This window comes from Magallana gigas, chromosome 6, assembly GCF_963853765.1.
Source record: "Magallana gigas chromosome 6, xbMagGiga1.1, whole genome shotgun sequence".
Lineage (NCBI taxonomy): Eukaryota > Metazoa > Mollusca > Bivalvia > Ostreida > Ostreidae > Magallana > Magallana gigas.
The window spans coordinates 38,377,244-38,397,194 of record NC_088858.1 but is presented as its reverse complement, the minus strand read 5'-3'; the positions used below and the strand labels follow the sequence as shown (position 1 = coordinate 38,397,194).

Here is a 19,951-nt window from a genome sequence, read left to right as displayed (position 1 = left end):
GAGAATATTTCAAAATTTTGAATGACACAAGAAGTTCCTTTAAATATTACGTAGTCTTCTGATGGGAAAAAGATGTGTGTGAATTTCCTCCCAATTACCATTATAGATATATGGTCTTGAAATTTCCAAAACTATTAATTCATGCAAATTTAACCCACTGGTTCTGTATTTTAGGGAAGTATAAATGAAGGGCCTCCGAAACCTATGCGTGCCACATGGGCAGGAGATGTCGATTCAATCGAGACCAACCAGACCCCAAAGAGGAAGCCACCACAGCGCCGCATCACGGTGGTGGGCATCAATGCAGTGGAGGACCAGCAGCCACCACCAGACACAGGTAAGGGGCTTATTAGAGTGGGTTCAGTAGATTACAAAGTACGGTAAAGGTATTATATTTAGCATGTACAGTATTCGATGAAAATTGTTTTTTCAACTGGTTGCAAAAGGATTTGATTTAGCGTTTTTCTGAATTTACCAATTTACAGACAAACATGCACAACATTTTTCTATGTGCTCGTCAAAACGGAAAGTGCTATTTGCTAAAAGAAATTATGTAGCAAAGTGTTATTACAGTACATTCATTTGGGAAGAGTGGTTGCTTAAGCTTTAATATTTGTTGTATGCTTGCCATTTTCACTATTTTTTGTTAAATTGGAAATTTTTGTATGTCAGTAACACTTTATTCTCCTATTTCTTTTAGGATCTTACAAACAGATGCATCTAAACAAACTGAAAAAGAATTACGGCAGCACAGGCAAAATCAACACTAACACTATTGGTGGTCTTGATTTGGCTGAAGTAGAACGAGGTACAGCAACGTTCCTTTTATTGCTTAAATTACTCTGCAACTTAACATCCTGTTCTTGCTTGGTACTTGCATATCTCATTAATGAAGGCTTGATTTTATGATTTTATTCCAAATTCATTATCTGGAAACACTTATCCTAAATTCCCACTAATTATCACACATATGAATCAACAGTAAACAAAATGAATTGTTAATGGTGCATATGATGAAGTTCAAGTCTCTGATTGAAACCAGGGTAATAGTGTGGGTAGTTTGACTGTCACGAATGTCAACAAGTTCCCCTAGTGTTCTCTGCAAAGGAAGTCTCCACTGGTGTACCGCCTTTGTCAGGGTTATAAGTGCATGCAAAGTTCGGAGAGCTTCATGGCTCCTCAGTGGACAAACCACTCATCAGTGTACACGCCTCTAGAGTGCAGTTGTAAATAGAGGTACAATGTATACCCTGTTTGCCTCTCTTATCCACACCCTGTGGGATTGAGGTAGATCCCAATAGCCCTGAAAGGTTACTGTCTATGCCATATGAATATTTCACGCCCTTTGCTTCAATTTCATTCTGCAGGAAACCTACAGGGAATGATAAATGCTAGGATTAATCAAGGGCTCCTGGTAAATAACTCGTAATTTTCTTAATGTCCAAGTTGATGAATATTAGAGCCGGTCATGTGATGTGTATAAATGAAATCCATTTCTCCTCTCACCATACTGTTTACCTATACCTGTATAGATAAATCAATAAAAATCTTCTGACTTTATATTTGGTATTGTCCTGGACTAGTGTGGAGACCAAGTCAATTACTGATGTCGGATGGCTCGAGACAGATACTTTTTGAAATGATATCTAAAAATAAAAATGATATAGCCAACCTTTTTTGAATGAGATAATTGTAACCAGAATGACTTTTGGTGATGTTATGGGGATTTTATGCTCAGTTTCTGCAGGTAAGGTAGAACTTAGATTATAGCATTGGACTTTAATTTTGGAAGAAAAAAGGTTTTTTGAAGGTAAACATTTTTTCTACAGCAAAATCTAAAAAACCAGTTGATAGACCTCCTGTTAAGCCATTTTTGGAGATTCGGTCCTCTAAGAGTAAGTACTGAAGAACAGTAGGGGGACTTGGAATTTATTGAATTTTTAGATGCCACAGCTGAGTTCAGTATCTAGCTTAATTAGAATATAAGTTCTAGAAGTATTCAAAGCACATTATATTTGTAGCTTCGTATTTATTTTTAACATGATTTTTTTCTTCATATTACATGAACTGGTGGATGATAATAGTAGTACATGTGTAGAGAATATATATAACAGTTATGATTTTTGTACCTTTTAAAAAAAGCCAGATGGGTTAAATTTTTTAAGTACCTTAGCTAGGGTAAAAGATGAAATTATTTTTATACTTTTGTCAACTTTTTTTGACAATATTATTAATTTATATTGTGTAAAAGGCTTTTCAAATATATCTGTTAAGTATCAGGATCTAGCCTGGAAAACCCACCCATGTATTGTGTAGTACCTCCAAGCAAATATTAAATGCCTGGCAATGATGGTAGATGTGTGATTTTTATTATTTGAATTATAGTGTTGTGTTCAGAAAACATGCTGAAGTGGGCCTCTTACATTCATTATCAAATTCATAAGATGAAGTGGAAGCACTCCACAAATTCTTTACCGACATTGTGGTCAGGTAACAGAAAATAGAAAAATCATGTTACGTAATGTATCCTAGAGAAACTTCAATTCCTCTGTTGGAAGTTTTTCAATGTGTGTTGATATAAAAAAAAAGAGGGTTAAGGTTGAAATTGAATTTTTAATTTAGTATGGAATTTCATGATCTCAACCTCAAGCTTTTGATTCGTGAAGAAAAAAAAAAACGCCTTGCAAATTTAAATAGAGAAAAACCAAAGAACATAGAAAACAAGAAGGTAGTTAAATTAAAACAGTATTGGGATAGGTTTTAGAGGTGTATGTATTAGAGCCGTTAAAAATAATGACAAGTTAATTTTTCAAAAGAATGAATGTTAGAATTCATATAATTTCTGCTTTCTTTTAAACACCCCCTTACCCCCCCCCCCCCCAAAAAAAAAAAAACAACAAAAAACTAAAAACAAAAAACACAAAAAAGCCATGTCTTATGTTTAGCTAATAACCATGATTGATATGTTATATTTTAACAGAAGAATTGTGATACTTAAATAATGCTTGGAAACCAGTAACTATTGAACATTGTAGGGGCAAGTGATATAATACATTCAGTAGTTTCTATTTTGTTTATGTATATCAGCTTCATAGCATGGCAACAGCCACAAGTTACCATCTATGGTTGCCATGGGTATTGTTTAAGCAACATGCACCTTATAATAGAGCAGGGTACATTTATGGGGATTTCAGGAAAGTTGGAGAGATTTCCTGGATCTTGCTTGGTACATGTAGTTACTGCTTCTAGTGATCCAGTGAATTAGAGATAAAATAAGTGTGTTTTAAAGTTAAATTCCAGGAAATACCATGCAGAAATTTTTTTTAAAATTTCAATATTGCCCAGTTTTTCTGTGAAATAAATTAAGAAGTATTCACTGTTTTTAATATTTCCATGCATTTAAGTTACTAATTGTATAATTCTTGTACATGTATTACTAATTCCTTCTGTTTAAAAAATCACATATTTTAACCATTTTCATCCAATTTATAATCATGATACACATCATATTAACTCAATGCATTTCCTATTGTTTACTAATTCAATGAAAATGAAAAAGGATGTTAAAACACCAATCAGAAAGTTGATCGACCGTCTCTAACACCACTAATTCCACTTGTTTGTAGCTGATGTGGGATCTCCTAGCTTCGGTAGTGAGGACTCGTGGAGAGGTATATTTCATGTTGTCAGCCTATTGAAGTGCATGGCCTCTGTAATCTTGATAAATTTATGTGTTTACGTTGTTGATCAAGTGTGTTTTAAAAATATTATTGAGTGATAAAAGTTTTCATTGTTCATTTATTGCTCAACACTTTGCGGTACAGACATATATGTTGGGAGTATTAAGGTGCACATTTAGTTGAATTTAAAGGAAAGCTTTTGCACATGAGAGATTGTCTTTAATTATAGATTAGCATATTGTATATTACAGTACAAAGGTGATAGAATTAATGTGACAATCTGTTCTTTTAAAGTACAGGTATATTAAAAAATATCTTGGTTCTTGAATAAAGGGTAATCACCACCCAAATTTTTTAAATGTTGTTTGAATTTATTTTTACAGATATTCATTTTTTACAGCATTCATGTGTCAAAGACATACAAGTATATTTAAACCTATCCAAAAGACAGCTATCTGAAGATGATAATCATTATCTCAATTTATTCATTTAATTTCACAAAAAATCTCGTGTTGAAAAGATTTCTCTTAATCCTACTTACGTCAGGTGATGACATAGCATGTGAACCGTGACATATTTGAGTGGGCTTGCTCTATTTATCTGTCTGGTGGGGGTAGCATGCAAATTTAGTTAAAGACCCTTTAATTGATTCATTCATTGATGAGATAAATATATAAATTTTCTTATTATGCAGCAAATGACGAGTCTCCGTTTCCATCCAAGCCTGCCCTGGCTCGTTCTGCCACACGCCGCCCTACCAAAAGAGTGCCACCTATCGCCGCCGCCCAGTCCGAGAGGTTCTCCTCCAAAGAAGATGACCAGGACAGTGCTTATGAGGACTCGCTGGAGAGGGGCCTATTTGATGAGTCCAAGTCTGAGGTAAAACTCACAAGTCCAAGTTCTTCAATTTCATACGTGGCCCTCTTTCTTGTCATTTATTAATAAACAGATAAGGAGTACATAACTTATTAAAATACCGGTACTCCCAATTATTTTTCTTATTCTCTTATTTTGATTATTGAGAAAATGATTCAGATAGGAAAGCTGGCCATTACATCATTGATATTTTCTCAATCTTTTTTTCAATGTTTATCTTTTCTTTGTGAAATCTGGCCTGCATGAACATTCACATCAGAAACCCATTGATACATCAATATTAAAGCAGGGTTAATATGTATTATTCTCTTTTGAAAATCCTATTCTAGACAGCAAAATTTGATGTAAATGGAAAACCTGTAAGAAATTACACAAAAGTGCTACCTATAGCTGCCATAGACATAATCTGCATGTTAAATATGTAATTTGTTTAGGAGCAAAAGCTTATCATGGAAAGTGAAGATATCATCTTAGATAGATCTATAGATAGTGATGTTTAATTGAAAACTTTTGCTTTGCTTGCAGAAAATTCAGTAGGTGTAAAAATGATAATTGCATGTAATTAGATGATGAGTTTTAATTGTTAGATATTTATTACATGCTGCGTTATTGTTATGACCGTCATTTAACAATATGACCAAGGTCATGAACTATTCTACAATAAGTCCTTCCATAGCACTGGGTTTCTTCATACACTTAGAACACCCTCTTTCAAAACTTTCATTTGAATTGAAACTGATCATAAACTTTTCGTTTTTGGATAAAATCCGTCTCATGCACCTCTTTTGATGTTTTGCACCTCTTCTCAACAGATGATGAAATACTTGAAAAGCCTTCGAGGTGCCCCAAAGGTTTGTGCCCCAACTTATGCCTCTTCTACCTTCACTGTTTGCTGTGCTAACCTTTATGTCTGTGACTTGAAATGAGGGAACATTAACCATACCCTGAATTCCGCTCATTGATTCCCCAGCATTGCCCAAGGGAAATTTGCTCTTATTGATTCACAACAACAAGCTACCCCAATCACTTATCCTATATTGGCTGCTTTCAGTTGTGCATTGTATCAATCCAATTGTTTCCACAACTGTTAAACCTGCCTCATGAATAATAAATGGTCATATAAGTAAAGCGAGTTGCCATTTTCATTACCGCTGGGGAACTATTTTGATAGTAGTTTTATATTACACTAAAATGGGATGCGGCTTGGTTGCGGAAGACGAGGGTTTTGTGCTGACCTAAAATGAGTCGTGAGACGCCTTGTTTAACACTGTTGCGGCGATTTTTTATTTGTTAATAGTTCTGTTATCGTTTCTAGTTTCACTTACTGTCTTGGCATGCACATTTAACTAGTAACAATTTTAATTTGGTTCATTATAGAATGGATTGAAAGTAGTCCACACAGTCAATATATACATGTGTATAAAATACACCCTAACAAAAGAAAAATAACCATTTCCACATAATAAATAATCAGTGGTAAATATATTGTATTAAAATAGTGGAATATGTAAACTTTGGGGGAAAAACCCAGAATGTTTTTATTTCAAATGTTTATTGGTAAGTACTTAATCTTAAGAGATGGATATGGTAAAGGGTTACTGTTGCAGTACTTTCATCTACAAATGATTAACGTGATAGTTCAGCATTTATTTGAAGTCAAATCCTTTCATGTTTACACCTTTGATACCATTTGTAATGTCGTCCAATTTAAACAACTCTGCTCTTGTCATGCAATATTAACCGATATTTTTTATTGATGTCTATTTTTAGTATGCTTATCATCATTAAAAATGTTCTAAATGTATAGGTAGATAAAAAAGCATCAACTTCATCTTTTGGAATATCAGAAAATGACTTTGTACTCGTAGATGATGAACTCTCTCAAGAGTATAAGAAGCAGTGCTTCAAAGAAGAAGGAGGAGAAGTTTGGCGGTCACTCACGGTCCCGTTCCCCCTCCCCAGACCTACACGAGAGTGGGATCTGGAGCACCATCTCTTCCAATGGAGAGTCTGACACGGGTTCTATTTCCAACAGGTCCAAAAAAGGGTAGGTTCATCATCATTAGTCATATTCATGTTCATTACAGTTTGAAATAAATAAAGATCATAATTGTTTTGAAAATATTTTGATACATTTTTCCAATAGAATATTTTTAAGTATATTGGTCAAAATATTCTAAAGATAAAGGAAAAAAAGAAAATAGATAAATATTTACATGCAATTCTTTGAAAATGTTGTTTCTTATCTGATATTTTCAGTGCTAGAAACAATAGAAAATAATTTCTGCTGTGAGAATTTAGTTTTTGATATGATATTTTCTTGCTGCTGATTGTTTGCTTATTTTTGTATATTTTGTCATCTTCAAGCAAAAAGACAGAGTCTCCATTTGAGTCTCGTCCAAAGTTGGCCAGAACCAACTCTTTCTCCAAGAAAAAGCCAGAGCTCAGCAGCCCGGAGGACTCGGGGGTCAGCAGTGCTGGCAACTCGGGGGTCATCAGGATAGACTACAACCCCTCCAGCGGGGTCACATTCAGGGAAAATAAGACGTCCAATGTACAGGTGGTGGGTAAAGGCTACAGTGAGGACCAGGAGAACTTGGACCGGCGGGTCAGTGTGGGGGGACCCAACACTAAAGTACGCGACAGAAGGAGGATGCAGAAAGGTAGGAACCACCTAGACACCACCCCATCCCTCTAATACATCACATTCTTACAAGAGAGGCGTTGCCATGAATTTTGTCTTCCTTTTTTGAATGCGTCTAAGGGAAATATCATGTTTGGTTAACAAAATATTTGGATTTTGAAGTGATTATTTCCTTTAGACAGTAATAGAATTCAGTTTAAAAAAAAGTTTGGCACTGTCAGCAATGCACATACAGCAGAAACAATGAAAAAAGTGGCCTTTGTATCCATGCTATTTCACTGTGTGTATCACTGCCTAGTGGTAGTGGTATTGTTCGTGTTCAGCCCCTCCCTTGAACTCTCTTACAATTTTATTTTTAAAATTTTTTTTGCACCTCCCAGTCATTTTGATCACACAGAATACTTTTTGCGATTTATTTTTTAATCTGCTTGTATCTGTATCCTGTATGTGTAGTGTGAAGTGCCTAGAGCTTGAGTTTTGTGTGGTCATCATTCAGTGCTTTAAATTTAGATATACAGTAGACGAATATCTAAATGGCTTACCCAGAAAATTTACTTAGCTATCAGAAGAAGTATATTGTGTACTAGGTAATTAAGTTGATACTTGATGGTAGATAACAATTGGTTATTTTACTAGGATATTCCATAGCAACTTTTTGGATTGATTTACAATGAATTAATATGTCTTGATTTTTATTTTTAAAACAGAATTTTAAATTTGTTTAAATGAATAAATTTTGATTTTTGGATGAGAAAGTGGGGTGGGGTGGGGAATCCTGACAGAATGGTGACCACAATTTGTTGAGTGACGTAATGAATGCATGCATCATCCACAGTAACACTGCAGCACTAAAACCCTTCCATTTATTGCGTGTTGTTTACAGGCCCCTTGTTATCTCCCCTTGGAGTGGCCTCCATGCACAGCTATGGGGCTGTCGAGTGGGATGACGAAAAAATGCCTACCCAAGACAGTATTGGTGTAGTAGGCAAGGGTATGTGTTCCTCCATTGTAGCTAGGCTAGTCACACATAGATAGGCACAGGTAGTCATATAGTGTAGACTTTTGATATAGAAATCTTTAGGAGAAAAAGAATACAGGTAACTCTCGATGGCTCGAACTTCGATCTCTCGAAGCTCTCGATCGCTCGAAGTGAGACTCTGGTCCCGATTTTTTTCCTTATTTAACTAAGCAATATTACTCTTGAAACCTCGAACTCTCAATCACTCGAAACCCTTGATCTCTCGAAGTCAATTTGCAGTCCCGTTATACAAAACATATAGCAATTTACCTTTGATACCTCGAAGTCGCCAAGTTGACAGAACCGTTACATAACATTCACACCTTGGACGACCACAATGACCCCAAGCGTTTAACACGGGCTTCTCGATATGGGGTGTTTATTCAAGTGACATTTGAAGCAAGAGGTGTAATTAGATAATTACCGATTATACTTGTACTGGTTTAAAATCATCGATGGTCTTTTAATTTGTGATTACGCGGTTAATAAATTTAGTTGTGCTAAACGTCAAATGCGATTATGATGTTCAACAAAGAATAAATAAAATAAAAAATAATTTATTTACTTCTAAAACACTCAAATTGGCTCAATCAGGAAAAGTAAAGTTGTCAAAAGTTGTCAAAATACACACATGTCATGAGCCTTTCGAAAGTCGATCTATCGAAGGCGCGGTAAAATCCTCCATGTTGTTATTAAGTGCGGACTGCATTGGGATAAAAACAAACATTTTTTTCGAGATATGAAAATAAAGTTGTTGTGTTTTATTTTGATAGCATCAAAATCATCGATTTATTTGTTAAATAGCATGAAAGACATTTTATTTGGATTTTGGAGGGTAAAATATAACATCCGGTAAAACTAATTTCAAAACCAACAACACCAACCCGGAAAAATACGAACTCTTGAAAACTCGAACTCTCGATCTCTCGAAGTTTTTTGTCGGTCCCTAGCACTTCGAGCCATCGAGAGTTACCTGTATGTGTACTTATATATTTAAGCAGATCAGAAATTTATTTCTTAAGAAAGATGATGGGAAAGGAATTAAATTGACAGTTGTGTTGTTGAAATAAAAATTTCTTACTAGAAGAGTATTTTAAGGGAGTTTTTAAAAGAGATGGGTGAACAAAAACAGTTATTATGTATGGACATTAATTACCCTAGATATCAAATACATTTTCTAAATTAAAAAAAAAATGAAGAGAAAGGTGTATGTTTGTTTTAGTTACCACTAATAAGCAGAAGAGAAGTCAGGAATTGATATCTGCATACAAATATAATAGTGTTTGCTTAGTACATGTAATAACTTGGTATTGTTAACATCTTCATCATCACAACGTACTGAATAACAAAGAGCATAACATGGTGTGAACTGCTTGACTTGCTGATCAATAATTAATGTGATTTATTGTTTAACAAAAGCCAACACGAGTTATTGTCTCAATTTAAACTCATATCTCAATTAACTAAAGGTAATAACTTGTTTTTGTTTTTAATTGGTTCTTTGATAACGCTATTAAGCATTGTTGAAAATACACATTACTTTCATTAAAAAAAATCAATTTTACAGTCGATCTCATTAATGCACTTCTTCATCACAGGAATGTTTGACTCGAGTAATGGTGTAGAACATGCAGTGAATGCTGGGAACTCCCAGTCAGGTGACAGACATGATCGTAAGCCCCCACGTACGGATCGCAAAGACTTCACCAGCGGGGTGGTGGGGGTCAGTATCAATCGCCAGGGCTCCAGCGATGAGCCGGGGATGGACGAAACGGACAATCTTTACGTAGAAGACGTAAGTTTGCACATATACTAATGTACCTAGGGTACTTACCTTAGGCATTCTTTCTAATTGTCTGCCACCTAGGAAACGTTCTTTGACTGCTAATCAATAATTGTTCTCTTTGATACAAATGGTAATGATACACTAGTAGGTACTTTGATTAATGATGTAGCAGTTCAACAGCTCAGACAATGAATTTGTCAGCATATGTCAAAGGTCTGTTTCTGATGTTCAGATTTGTTTGAAAATTTCAGGAGAATAGTAAAGCTATGAGCAAAGCCATGAAAGATAGATTAGCCAAGGCACAAAAACAAAAGGAAGAGGAATTGGAACAGCAGAGAATTGAAAGAGAGAGGAAAAAGCAGGAGCATGATGAGAAGTTGAGGAAAGAGAGGGAGCGGCAGCAAGAGAAGCTCAAGAGGCTCAACACCAGTGAGAGCATCCCTGTCACCACCCCCAAAAAGTCACCATCCCCTCGCAAGAAGCCGGGCAGTGGGCCGTAAGTTGACCTCATTGTCTTACTCGTTTTACCGATACTTGTAACCTATGGTATAAAACTTCGTTTCAAAATGAATAAAAAAGATTCCACAAAATATGTAAAAACTAAGGGATGAAAGTCTATAATAAAACAGCAAATTTCTTGATTAATAATCATTCTTGGATAATTTTATTAATAATAATCAATTAATTTGATTTTTTGTTTTACATTTTTTAGTACCATGAATGGTAATGCTAGTCACCCTCCTGTGGTTTCTGCCTCCTCCAATGGTCTGTACGAGTCAGATAACCCAAGTGACTGGCAGCCCTACAGAGACGGAGAGGTCGCTCTACGGGACGCCCACAAGAACCTCGGCAGTGACGAATGGTATGTGGCTTTTTGGTGAATAAAACTCTGAATGTTTGAAGTGTAAAACTGAAAAGATTTCTGATAATGAGTTTAATTATTTGGTGTCTTTTAGGGAAGCCAAGTGTGGCGGTGTAAACACTATTAGAAGACTGGTGATGTACCACCCAGACACAGTGAATGCTCAGCTCCACACGGTAGTGCTGGCCATGTTAAACGAGGTCAGTATCACAATGGCATGTCATGATCAATATTGACTTCCAGTTTGAACATAATGAGTATTATAAGCCTTTACATGTAGACATTTCTTCTATGTTTAGTACTCACTTTGTAAATAATCCATATTGATTCCAGGTGAAAAATCTTCGATCTCAAGTGTCAAGGTTGGCTATTGTTGCTCTTGGAGAAATGTTTGCTCAACTCAAAAAGAGCATGGATGCTGTAAGTATTTCCTGATTACAATACACTCTCTCTCCCTCTCTCTCAAAGAATTTTGTCCTTCCTTGATTTTCAATTCACCTGTTTCCTTTTACCTGCAGGATGTGGAAATAACTGCCAAAGCTCTGTTAGCCAAAAATGGAGAGAGCAATGGATTTATTCGGGAAGATGTGGAGAAAGCATTACATGCCATGGTGGAATTCACCACCCCACAGCGGAGTTTGTTGGCACTGATTGCTGGTGGTGCTACGTAAGTCCAAATAAATATTGTGGAATCTTAGCCAAAAAATTTGAGTTCTTTTATAGAAATTTTTATTTGCTTTCAATTCAACTATAATTTTTGTTTCTGTTTAAACAGTCATAAAAATGTGCAAGTCAGAAAGACAACATCTCGCTTTGTTGTGGAGTTGGTTGAAAAGATGGGGCCAGGAAGAATCCTGAGTGGAGTCAAGGATGTCACCGATAGGGTGATCCCCATGGTGGCTCAGTTTGTCATGGACCCCTCCCAGGAAACCAGGTACTTACAACAAATTTGTATAGCTATGTACAGATATTCAAATCTAAAGTGGGTTTAATTTGGTTGAAGAATCATTGAATGGAGTTATATAAAAATGCGGGAAAAAATTGGGATGTGAAGTACTGGTATTCATGTTTAATTTATTTGGCTTTTGAAATGTTTTCGATACCAAGTACATGTATTTCATTCTTTTTGTGAAGGTACAATGGAAGGAGAATTTTGTATACACTGATGGCTCATCAGGATTTTGATAGAATGTTGTCAAAGCACTTGCCAGCCAACACTCTCAGGAATGTTCAAGAAATTGTGGAAGGCTTGAAGACCAAGGTGAGAGATCATTATTGTTCTATTGTGTTTAAAAAGAGATCATTATTGTAACATTACATACATGTACCGGTACTTTATTTTATCACAAATTCCTGTGTTTTGGTCTTGGAGAATGTTGTTTTATTTTTTAAATCTACTGTGTTTAGGGTCTTGGGGAAATGCCCCATGAAGCGTCGTCGGCTAGAGGAGGAAGAGGCCCAGCTAGTCGGGCCAGCTCAACAGTGAGAGGGGGGTCGGCGAACAGTGAGCCCCAGCACAGCACCCCTTCACGGCGCCTGGCTCGCACAGACGACGCGACCCAGGAGTCCATCAAAAACATGACCAATCTAATCTCTGCCAACGACTGGCGAGACAGACACAAGGGCATCACCATGCTGCTTGAGATGGCGGAGAGCAACACAGACGTGGTGAACATGAATGTAGTCAAGGTACAGTCATCAGATTTAGAATGCTTCATCTCTGTTCATTTACATTGAGCAGTTTCATACAGAGTTTAATTTGAAAACATATTTAAGTTTAAAGCATTGAATTGTTTGTATCATGTTATATTTGTTAAATTTTAAAACTGGGAGGGATAAAAGTGCTTTAAGCAGTGTCTCCCAAACATTTGAGAAAAATTGTTTCTAATGAGCAATATTTATGGGACCTGTACAAATTGTAGTGTCTGACAAAGCAACACACAGCATACATGTATGTAATGTTGACTGATATTTTTGTTTCACAGATATTTGACAAGTTCCTGCCCCGCCTACAGGACCCAAACAGTAAGGTGAATCTGTACGCTCTGAATGTGATGCAACAGATCATCCCTGTTCTGAGTGACTCCCTCACCCAGGTCCTGAGTATGGCGATAGGAAACATTGCTCCCAACCTGTCATCTAAAAACAAAGAAATTTATAATACTGCAATGGACATCATCAACTCATTAACTGAACACATAGGTTTGTAAACTAATTAATTGATGTTTTAATAGTCCAATACAGTGTATGAATTTGTGCAAAATCTAAATAAATATCACCAAAATATATTTATTGCACATCAATAAATTAAGAGAACAAGAGTTTAGTTTAAGGAAAACTACTAGACTAAGTATTCAATTATATCAACCTTCTATTAGGGAGGTAAATGTTAACTAGCTTTCCAGAATTTGAGTTGATACACTTTCTTTACCAAGGCTGTTTTTACATTAGATTACCATTAACGATTGCTTTACAATACATACATTTACTAACTAGCCACACTGTTTTATTTTCAACAGACGGTGGCCAGTTACTGCAACCTTTAGCAAACCAGGCTCAGTCGGCCAATGCTAGAAGTAAACCTGACCTAGTGATTAAAGTAGCAGGTAAAATTAAGCTTCACTCAGCCATTTCTAGATTATGTGATTAAATGTGAAAGGTCTATGATAGTTTCCACAGTTGATGAACAATAAAAATGCTAATGTTTATTATTTGTTCTTCTTTTGACAGAACTTGTGACCAAAGTTTATCAGCGCAAGCAAAAACAAGTGGTGCTACATGTGTTGCCGCTCTTATGGCACCTTCTGGGGGCCACAAACAGTAGTGGGGCGGTTCAGGGGGGTAGCTCAAGCATTCGCACCGCGACTGGCATCCTGGTCAACTCTTTATATTCCCAGATGGGGCCAGCTTTATTAGAGAAGGCCACCACTGACCCCAATGTGACTCCACGCCACCTCCAGTTGCTTCAGGAAATGATAGAGAGATAGGAGAGGTCCCCCACTGTGATATATGTTATCTATACATGTATATATCTGTTGTTATTTATGGTATTAGAGTGGCCAGAGAGGTTTGTTTTTGGGATTACAGATTCTGGAGTGTTTGTATTTCCAGTGAATAATTTTGTCCCTTGTGGTTGTTTTGGGGTATTATTTATTAATTCATGTATATTTTCACCGAAATTGACATCAATCACTACTATAGTTTGTTCATATTATTTTACTTTTTATGATCTCTGATTTTAATCAACATTTTTTATGTCATCAAACTTGTGATTTTTGCCCTCTTCAAATGAGTGATTTGTTAAGAATTTAATTGGTTAAAAAAATCCTGTGACCCTAAAAATGAACTTTTGGCCAAGTTATCCAATGTTAGCTTGTGTATACATGTTCTGTGATTTTCTCTGAGCAGAGAACCTGTTGTTAATTTAATAGCCTATTGTAATAGGTGAATATTATTGGTGTACAGTAGATAGATTTTATTTATACCTTTGGTGTGGATGTGATGAAATCAAGTGCTATCATGATTGTGATGTAAAAATGAGTTTTTGTTTTCTGTTGGAATATGAGTGATTCATAAGAGAATTGGATCGTACCTTGTTTACAAATTATATTTTAGAGAATCATGTGTTGTTGTTATTATAAACTATTTATTTTATGTGCAAGTTTTTGCTTGCCTGGTTCCTTTCGTTTGTTAAAATACAGCCAATGCATGATTTCTTCCTTAAACATATATGTATATGAATGTTTTAGTAGAAAATGACTACAGTCAGAAAAGTTGTGATAGATGTAAAAAAAAAAGTTTATTATTATTATTATTATCAGTGAAGAGAGTTAGTATAGCATAATATGCATATATCATCAGAAAAGAAACCTTTAGTTGAACCAAGATGGAATGTCTTTCATTTTCGCCTTTTTGTAAAAAGACTCTTTGCTAGCATTCCATGGCTGCATTTCGCCCTCCCATCACTTCCTCCCCCCCTCAGCTTAGTTAAAGTGACCAAGTGGGTATCTCACGGTGTTAGATGTCAAACTGTTATCCCCACCTACTAAATATATAGGAATATATAATAATGTGTATCTCGCATCTAAACCGTCCTCTGTATTTGAGTATATATTATATACCGTACCTGCCCTATTGGCAAATGTACAGGCCGCTGTTTTATTAGACAATTATATATTTTAGAAAGTACCATGTCATTATCATTTTACTTCCATTCTAATCTTTTTTTTAAAACAATTCTTTTATGACTAGGAATAGTCGCATTGTTGAAACATTTAATGTCTAAATCTTCTTTTTGATAGAGACGAGGTGTTTTAGTCACAGTATTAGTGTATATATGCATTCATATCCAGTCTCTCTCTACATACACTATGTGTTGTTTTCTCAGTCAGTTTGGAAGAAGATGTGATTTTGTTTTACATTAATAACAAAAAGTGATTCTGTGGACCATGTTTACAGGTTCTACCAAATTGGAATTGTTTTTATTTTTTAAAGTTTAGATTTGCTAGTCATGTTGGTGATAGTATGGAAATTTAGCTGGATTTGGGACTGTAAATTTGTAATTCCTACAGGAAGTGTTTATGTCAAATCCGTCCAAGATATGTAAGGAAAATATATTTTTGTTTGTACAGAAAATATCATATCATTGTTTCCATGTACCACTGTATAAAGAAATGATTATTTATTCTTGAATAAATGTACATGAAGGGTATTCTTATCTGACAGGTAGGCACCGTTTGATAAAATGCTGTCACTTGTTGAATTCACACAAAATCCAAAACCCGATTTGTTTTGTCCCATCACTTGCATTCATACTATATCTGTATTTTGGTTTGTTTTGAAAAAAAAAGTAATGAAGCAAAATAAGCTCACAAACATCTGCAGAAAGTATATCCTTCATGTGTGTTCATTCAGTGACTTACTAATTTTTTTTTAATCATCAAAAGCAATTAATTGTTATCATCATTATCAGTATTACGTTAATATTGGTCAAATTTGGGAAGTTGGGAACAAACAGGTAGACAGGATGGAAAACTATTCCTAGTATTACACGGTTTTGATGTAGGATCATCATCTCGACTCGATTCATATGGCATTTAACTGGAACTGATACAGGTTTGGATTGACATGGAGTACTTAATGATGCTGTTATGATTGTCTGTAGACTAGATATTATTGTGCATATGACAGTACATGCTTGCTCAAATCATTCCATCCAACTTCATTTGGGCTGTGTTGGCTATTGAATACCTAATAAAATATTCAGTGAAAGTTCTTTGTTTTGTTTTGTTTTTTTAATCAATTTCAAATCAGTTGATTTTGAACAACTTGAAACTTCAGTAACAGTTGCAGCAAACATGCTTATAAAAAATCCCTCAGTTCTTTCACTATATCACATCCTGTGAAGTAATAATAAAATCAAGATCAAAACAAAATACAGCCATCAGAATGTCAAAAAACTTTATCCAGACATGTTTCCAGGAAGAATATTCACTTTTTTGTAGTTAAAAAAAAACTTGAACAGATAGGATTTCAGGAGGGGTGTTCAAGAGCCTGAACTTGTCCCAGTAAGGTTTTCCTGATAGGGGGAAGTTCTTCATAGAGTTCAATCCCATGATCCTTTTCTTGGTTCACCATTTTGTAGTGCAATAAATGCTGACACAGTTCCTACACAAATAAAGAGTGAATTGAATTACCATAAATAATGACATCTCACACTGAGAACGAAAATTTCAATAATTAAATGGACATTGTTATGTTCATTGGTCTGACCTTGTGAGTAGATTTCTGGAGCTGCAGGATCATGCCTTGCTTGAGGCGGGTGTGCTTTTTCTCCTGGTTGTAGATGAACCTGTTGACATGGTGGACGGCAATAGCATACAACAGAGGCGACCAATGGGGCTGCAGTCTCTTTGACAACAGATTCTGAAAGTACAGCCGGATCAACTCTACGTCTGACTCTTCTGGATTCAGAAATCTGTCTAATGGGAGTGGAATCTAAAACAAAATAAAAGTAGTTTCCTCATATATTTACAAAAATTAATACATGTAATCTTAAAAAACAACATTGTCAGCTTTTCTCCTTTTGACCCCCAACTCCTCCCATCTACCAAAACAACCATCTCCTTATGTCATTAAAACTAAGGAGAAATCTGTGATGTCTTTTTTTTGGTCCTCAATTTAGAAACGGCAAAAATATATCACAGAAAAACTTCAACATACCTGGTACTCTCATTTTATTAATATCCTATTTTCAGTCTATATAAAATGTACATGTGTGAGCAAACTGATAGTGATTTATGCAAAGAAACCAATTCAGAAGCATTGATAATAAAGTATGACTTACTTCCTTCAAAGGCAGGCGCATGCAGCGGAGTATGCCCTGGTGCTCTGTCCACAGGGCCTTTCTCAGCTGTATGTCGTGCTTCTGCTGAACAGGAAGTAGAACGTAGCAGGAGAAGAGCGAGTCTCCAAAGGACACAGCCTCGTACTGCTGGAGGAGGGCAGAGTACCTGTAATCATACAATTAGGGTTCATCAATATTTTGCTTCAGTGATCAAAATGATCTTCAATTAAATATTGGTAGAAGGCATTTTATTATTTCTTGTAAATTCATTAAAAACTGTTACTGAGAGTGTGAACTCTTTAGGATAATTGTCAATTAAACCCTTTTTTGCTCTTCTTTGCATGTCATAGTTATTGGACAATGTTGCTTAATATTTTCTCAACACTGCTAATGCAGTCAAGAGTAGAGTAACGCTTATACTTATAATGTCTATGATTTGATGCTTATAGTGAAGCGATTTTCATTCCTTAAGGGTTTTAAACATATCGTAAAGAAGATGGATCTGTATAGAGAAAATTTTCATTGTATGAAAACAAAAAACCAGTTTCTAGTATTGTACATACTGTGGAATCATTAGAATTCATAATAACTCAAATTTTGTAATGTTTTTGGGTTGTCCTCCCCCACTCATTAACATCCTTGACGAAAACAAATTTAGAAAGAGTTATCTTTTTAACTGCAACTGAAAACCAATGCATCCCCTTGAATAAGCAAAAAACCACAATCTACAAAATTTGCACCCATTCACTGATTGATCTGCAAAACAACAATTTCCTATCTTGAAAACTGTAGGAGGAGTTATCAGTACCATAGGGGTACCCTACCCCCGCCTGCCATTTTCACCATTGCCTGCCATTTTCACAATTTCAGTCACTGGATTTTTCCTTTGGAAAACCCGGTTAAAAATAATAAATCACTCAGTATTAAGGGCCATTGCATTTGAAAATAAAAAGTATTCAAAAGAACACAGATACTGATCCCAAAAATCTAAAAATCTTTTAATGAAACTATTACAACGTGTATTTAGAGAATCTGGATAGAAGCAAAGAATTATTTAATTTAGAGTAGGTATGTTACCACAAACTTTAAAAGCTGAACTTTGATCAGTCAAAACTCAATTTCACAATAATTCAATACACAACTGAATGATAATTATGATCGAGGTACATGTAGTTTATAAATTAAAATAATAATTAATTATCTATATACAGTTTGCTATTGACTAAATAACCTCTCTAATTTTCACCGTTAAATGAGGAATTTAAAATGTTCATCATTAGTGTTAATGACAATGAAATATTGGATATGAAATTGCAATACTTTTAATGGAGTCTCAGGGGATCAGTGGTCAATAAAAGTAATGGACACAACGTTGGATAATTTTGAATTAAGTCCACAAGGGTCTCCATTTCATATTCCATTTAATAACCTGTCCAGTTGCAGAAGCTATGCTGTACACACTGAATGAGGAATGTTTTGAAACCTGTGCAAGATGATGTTTTGTACTTTCCTGTGTCATTTTAAAACACAATTTTCTGTGTTAAGTGTTTGCTCCTCAGATATAGGATGAACTTAGTATCTGATTAAAAAAACCTTGAAAATTTATCAAGGACTATGATATACTTATCTCAAAACACAACTTTGGATATGAACATTTCTCTGACAGAAGAACAGTCTCATCAGTGTCAGAGATTGGCCATCAGGGAGACTCATTTCACTGTGTCAATGATATATTTCTGCCTTGGAGTTGCATTCAATATATTCACCCTGGTCATGATAAAACGGTACCACAATGAAGCCGAATACCACAAGGATACCATTCTCACCATGAATCTGTTCATCAACAACCTTCTAGCCTCCATTTTTGTGACCTTCAGCATGGCAGTAAATGCAAAGTTCCTACAGCCTTACAACCATGAGAATTATCCCTACATCATATTCTGCAAAGTTCAGTTGTATCTGGAGTATTCCATTTTTGGAGCCGAGTACTTGATTCTGATTGTCATTGGTATAAGCAGGTACCTCATGATCAACCAATTCTCCCTGTACCAAAAGATCTTTATTCCTCCATGGAACTATCGCATGGTGCTGATTGGCTGCTGGGCTGTTTGCCCTGTTGTGTTTCTTTACACACTCTTCCTGCCATGGGATGATATGACTTATAGTTTATACACCTCTACTTGTTATTACAAAGGAAAAGGTCAGGATGGATTTTTCTTCAGCACCGCCATTTTTCTGTTCACCATTCCAATAATGATGTTCACTTACATTGCTATATGTGTCAAACTCTTCAAGGTCAACCATAATTTGAAAAGTCATCGAAGAAAATCCATGGACATTGACAAAAAAGTTTCGGAACCAAGAGAGAAATGGCTGGTAATAACGATAATAGTGCTGTTTTTTAAGATTTTTGTAACCTATCTCCCCAACACAATGATGGTTTTCATTGACCCGGGGGACAATAACCAACACCCTGATATGACCACTCACCTAATATTCTTGTATCTGAGACTCTCCAACACTTTTTCAAATGCAATAAGTTACTGTCTCCTAAATTCCATCGTCAGATCCACACTCCTAAAACTGTGGCCATTTTGTCATGGAAAAGTTTATTCCAACAGCACGAGCAGTGCCTCGAATCCACCAGAAAATATCAGTCTCCCAGACATTGAAGAAGAAGCAGACATTGTGGAAAAACAGACAGCTGTGGCAGACATCACTCAAAAAACTCATGCCAAA

General features: G+C 35.6%; 2 protein-coding genes across 7 annotated transcripts in view; one reads left to right on the top strand and one right to left on the bottom strand.

The window, feature by feature from the left end:
- The window catches only part of LOC105344380 (TOG array regulator of axonemal microtubules protein 1), a 27,043-nt gene extending 10,906 nt beyond the window's left edge, over positions 1–16,137 (top strand). Inside the window, exons 2-22 of one of the 6 annotated variants that reach the window (XM_066088628.1) lie at positions 175–337; positions 701–808; positions 1,830–1,895; positions 3,627–3,671; positions 4,375–4,559; positions 5,369–5,407; positions 6,425–6,603; positions 6,924–7,219; positions 8,084–8,191; positions 9,817–10,013; positions 10,256–10,500; positions 10,717–10,866; positions 10,961–11,066; positions 11,200–11,286; positions 11,385–11,533; positions 11,642–11,800; positions 12,001–12,127; positions 12,274–12,555; positions 12,852–13,068; positions 13,386–13,472; positions 13,597–16,137. In XM_066088628.1, the coding sequence (XP_065944700.1) occupies positions 175–337; positions 701–808; positions 1,830–1,895; positions 3,627–3,671; positions 4,375–4,559; positions 5,369–5,407; positions 6,425–6,603; positions 6,924–7,219; positions 8,084–8,191; positions 9,817–10,013; positions 10,256–10,500; positions 10,717–10,866; positions 10,961–11,066; positions 11,200–11,286; positions 11,385–11,533; positions 11,642–11,800; positions 12,001–12,127; positions 12,274–12,555; positions 12,852–13,068; positions 13,386–13,472; positions 13,597–13,853 (3,252 nt within the window). In that variant the 3' untranslated portion in view covers positions 13,854–16,137. The remainder of the gene's footprint in view (positions 1–174; positions 338–700; positions 809–1,829; positions 1,896–3,626; positions 3,672–4,374; positions 4,560–5,368; positions 5,408–6,424; positions 6,604–6,923; positions 7,220–8,083; positions 8,192–9,816; positions 10,014–10,255; positions 10,501–10,716; positions 10,867–10,960; positions 11,067–11,199; positions 11,287–11,384; positions 11,534–11,641; positions 11,801–12,000; positions 12,128–12,273; positions 12,556–12,851; positions 13,069–13,385; positions 13,473–13,596) is intronic. The other 5 variants (XM_066088631.1, XM_066088630.1, XM_066088629.1 and 2 more) reach the window with 5 other exon arrangements.
- LOC105344379 (RNA polymerase II-associated protein 1) overlaps positions 15,850–19,951 on the bottom strand; it is a 16,679-nt gene continuing 12,577 nt past the window's right edge. Inside the window, exons 29-31 of the mRNA XM_011452156.4 lie at positions 17,213–17,378; positions 16,639–16,863; positions 15,850–16,533 (exon numbers count right to left, since the gene is read on the bottom strand). Of these exons, the coding sequence (XP_011450458.3) occupies positions 16,399–16,533; positions 16,639–16,863; positions 17,213–17,378 (526 nt within the window). The 3' untranslated portion in view covers positions 15,850–16,398. The remainder of the gene's footprint in view (positions 16,534–16,638; positions 16,864–17,212; positions 17,379–19,951) is intronic.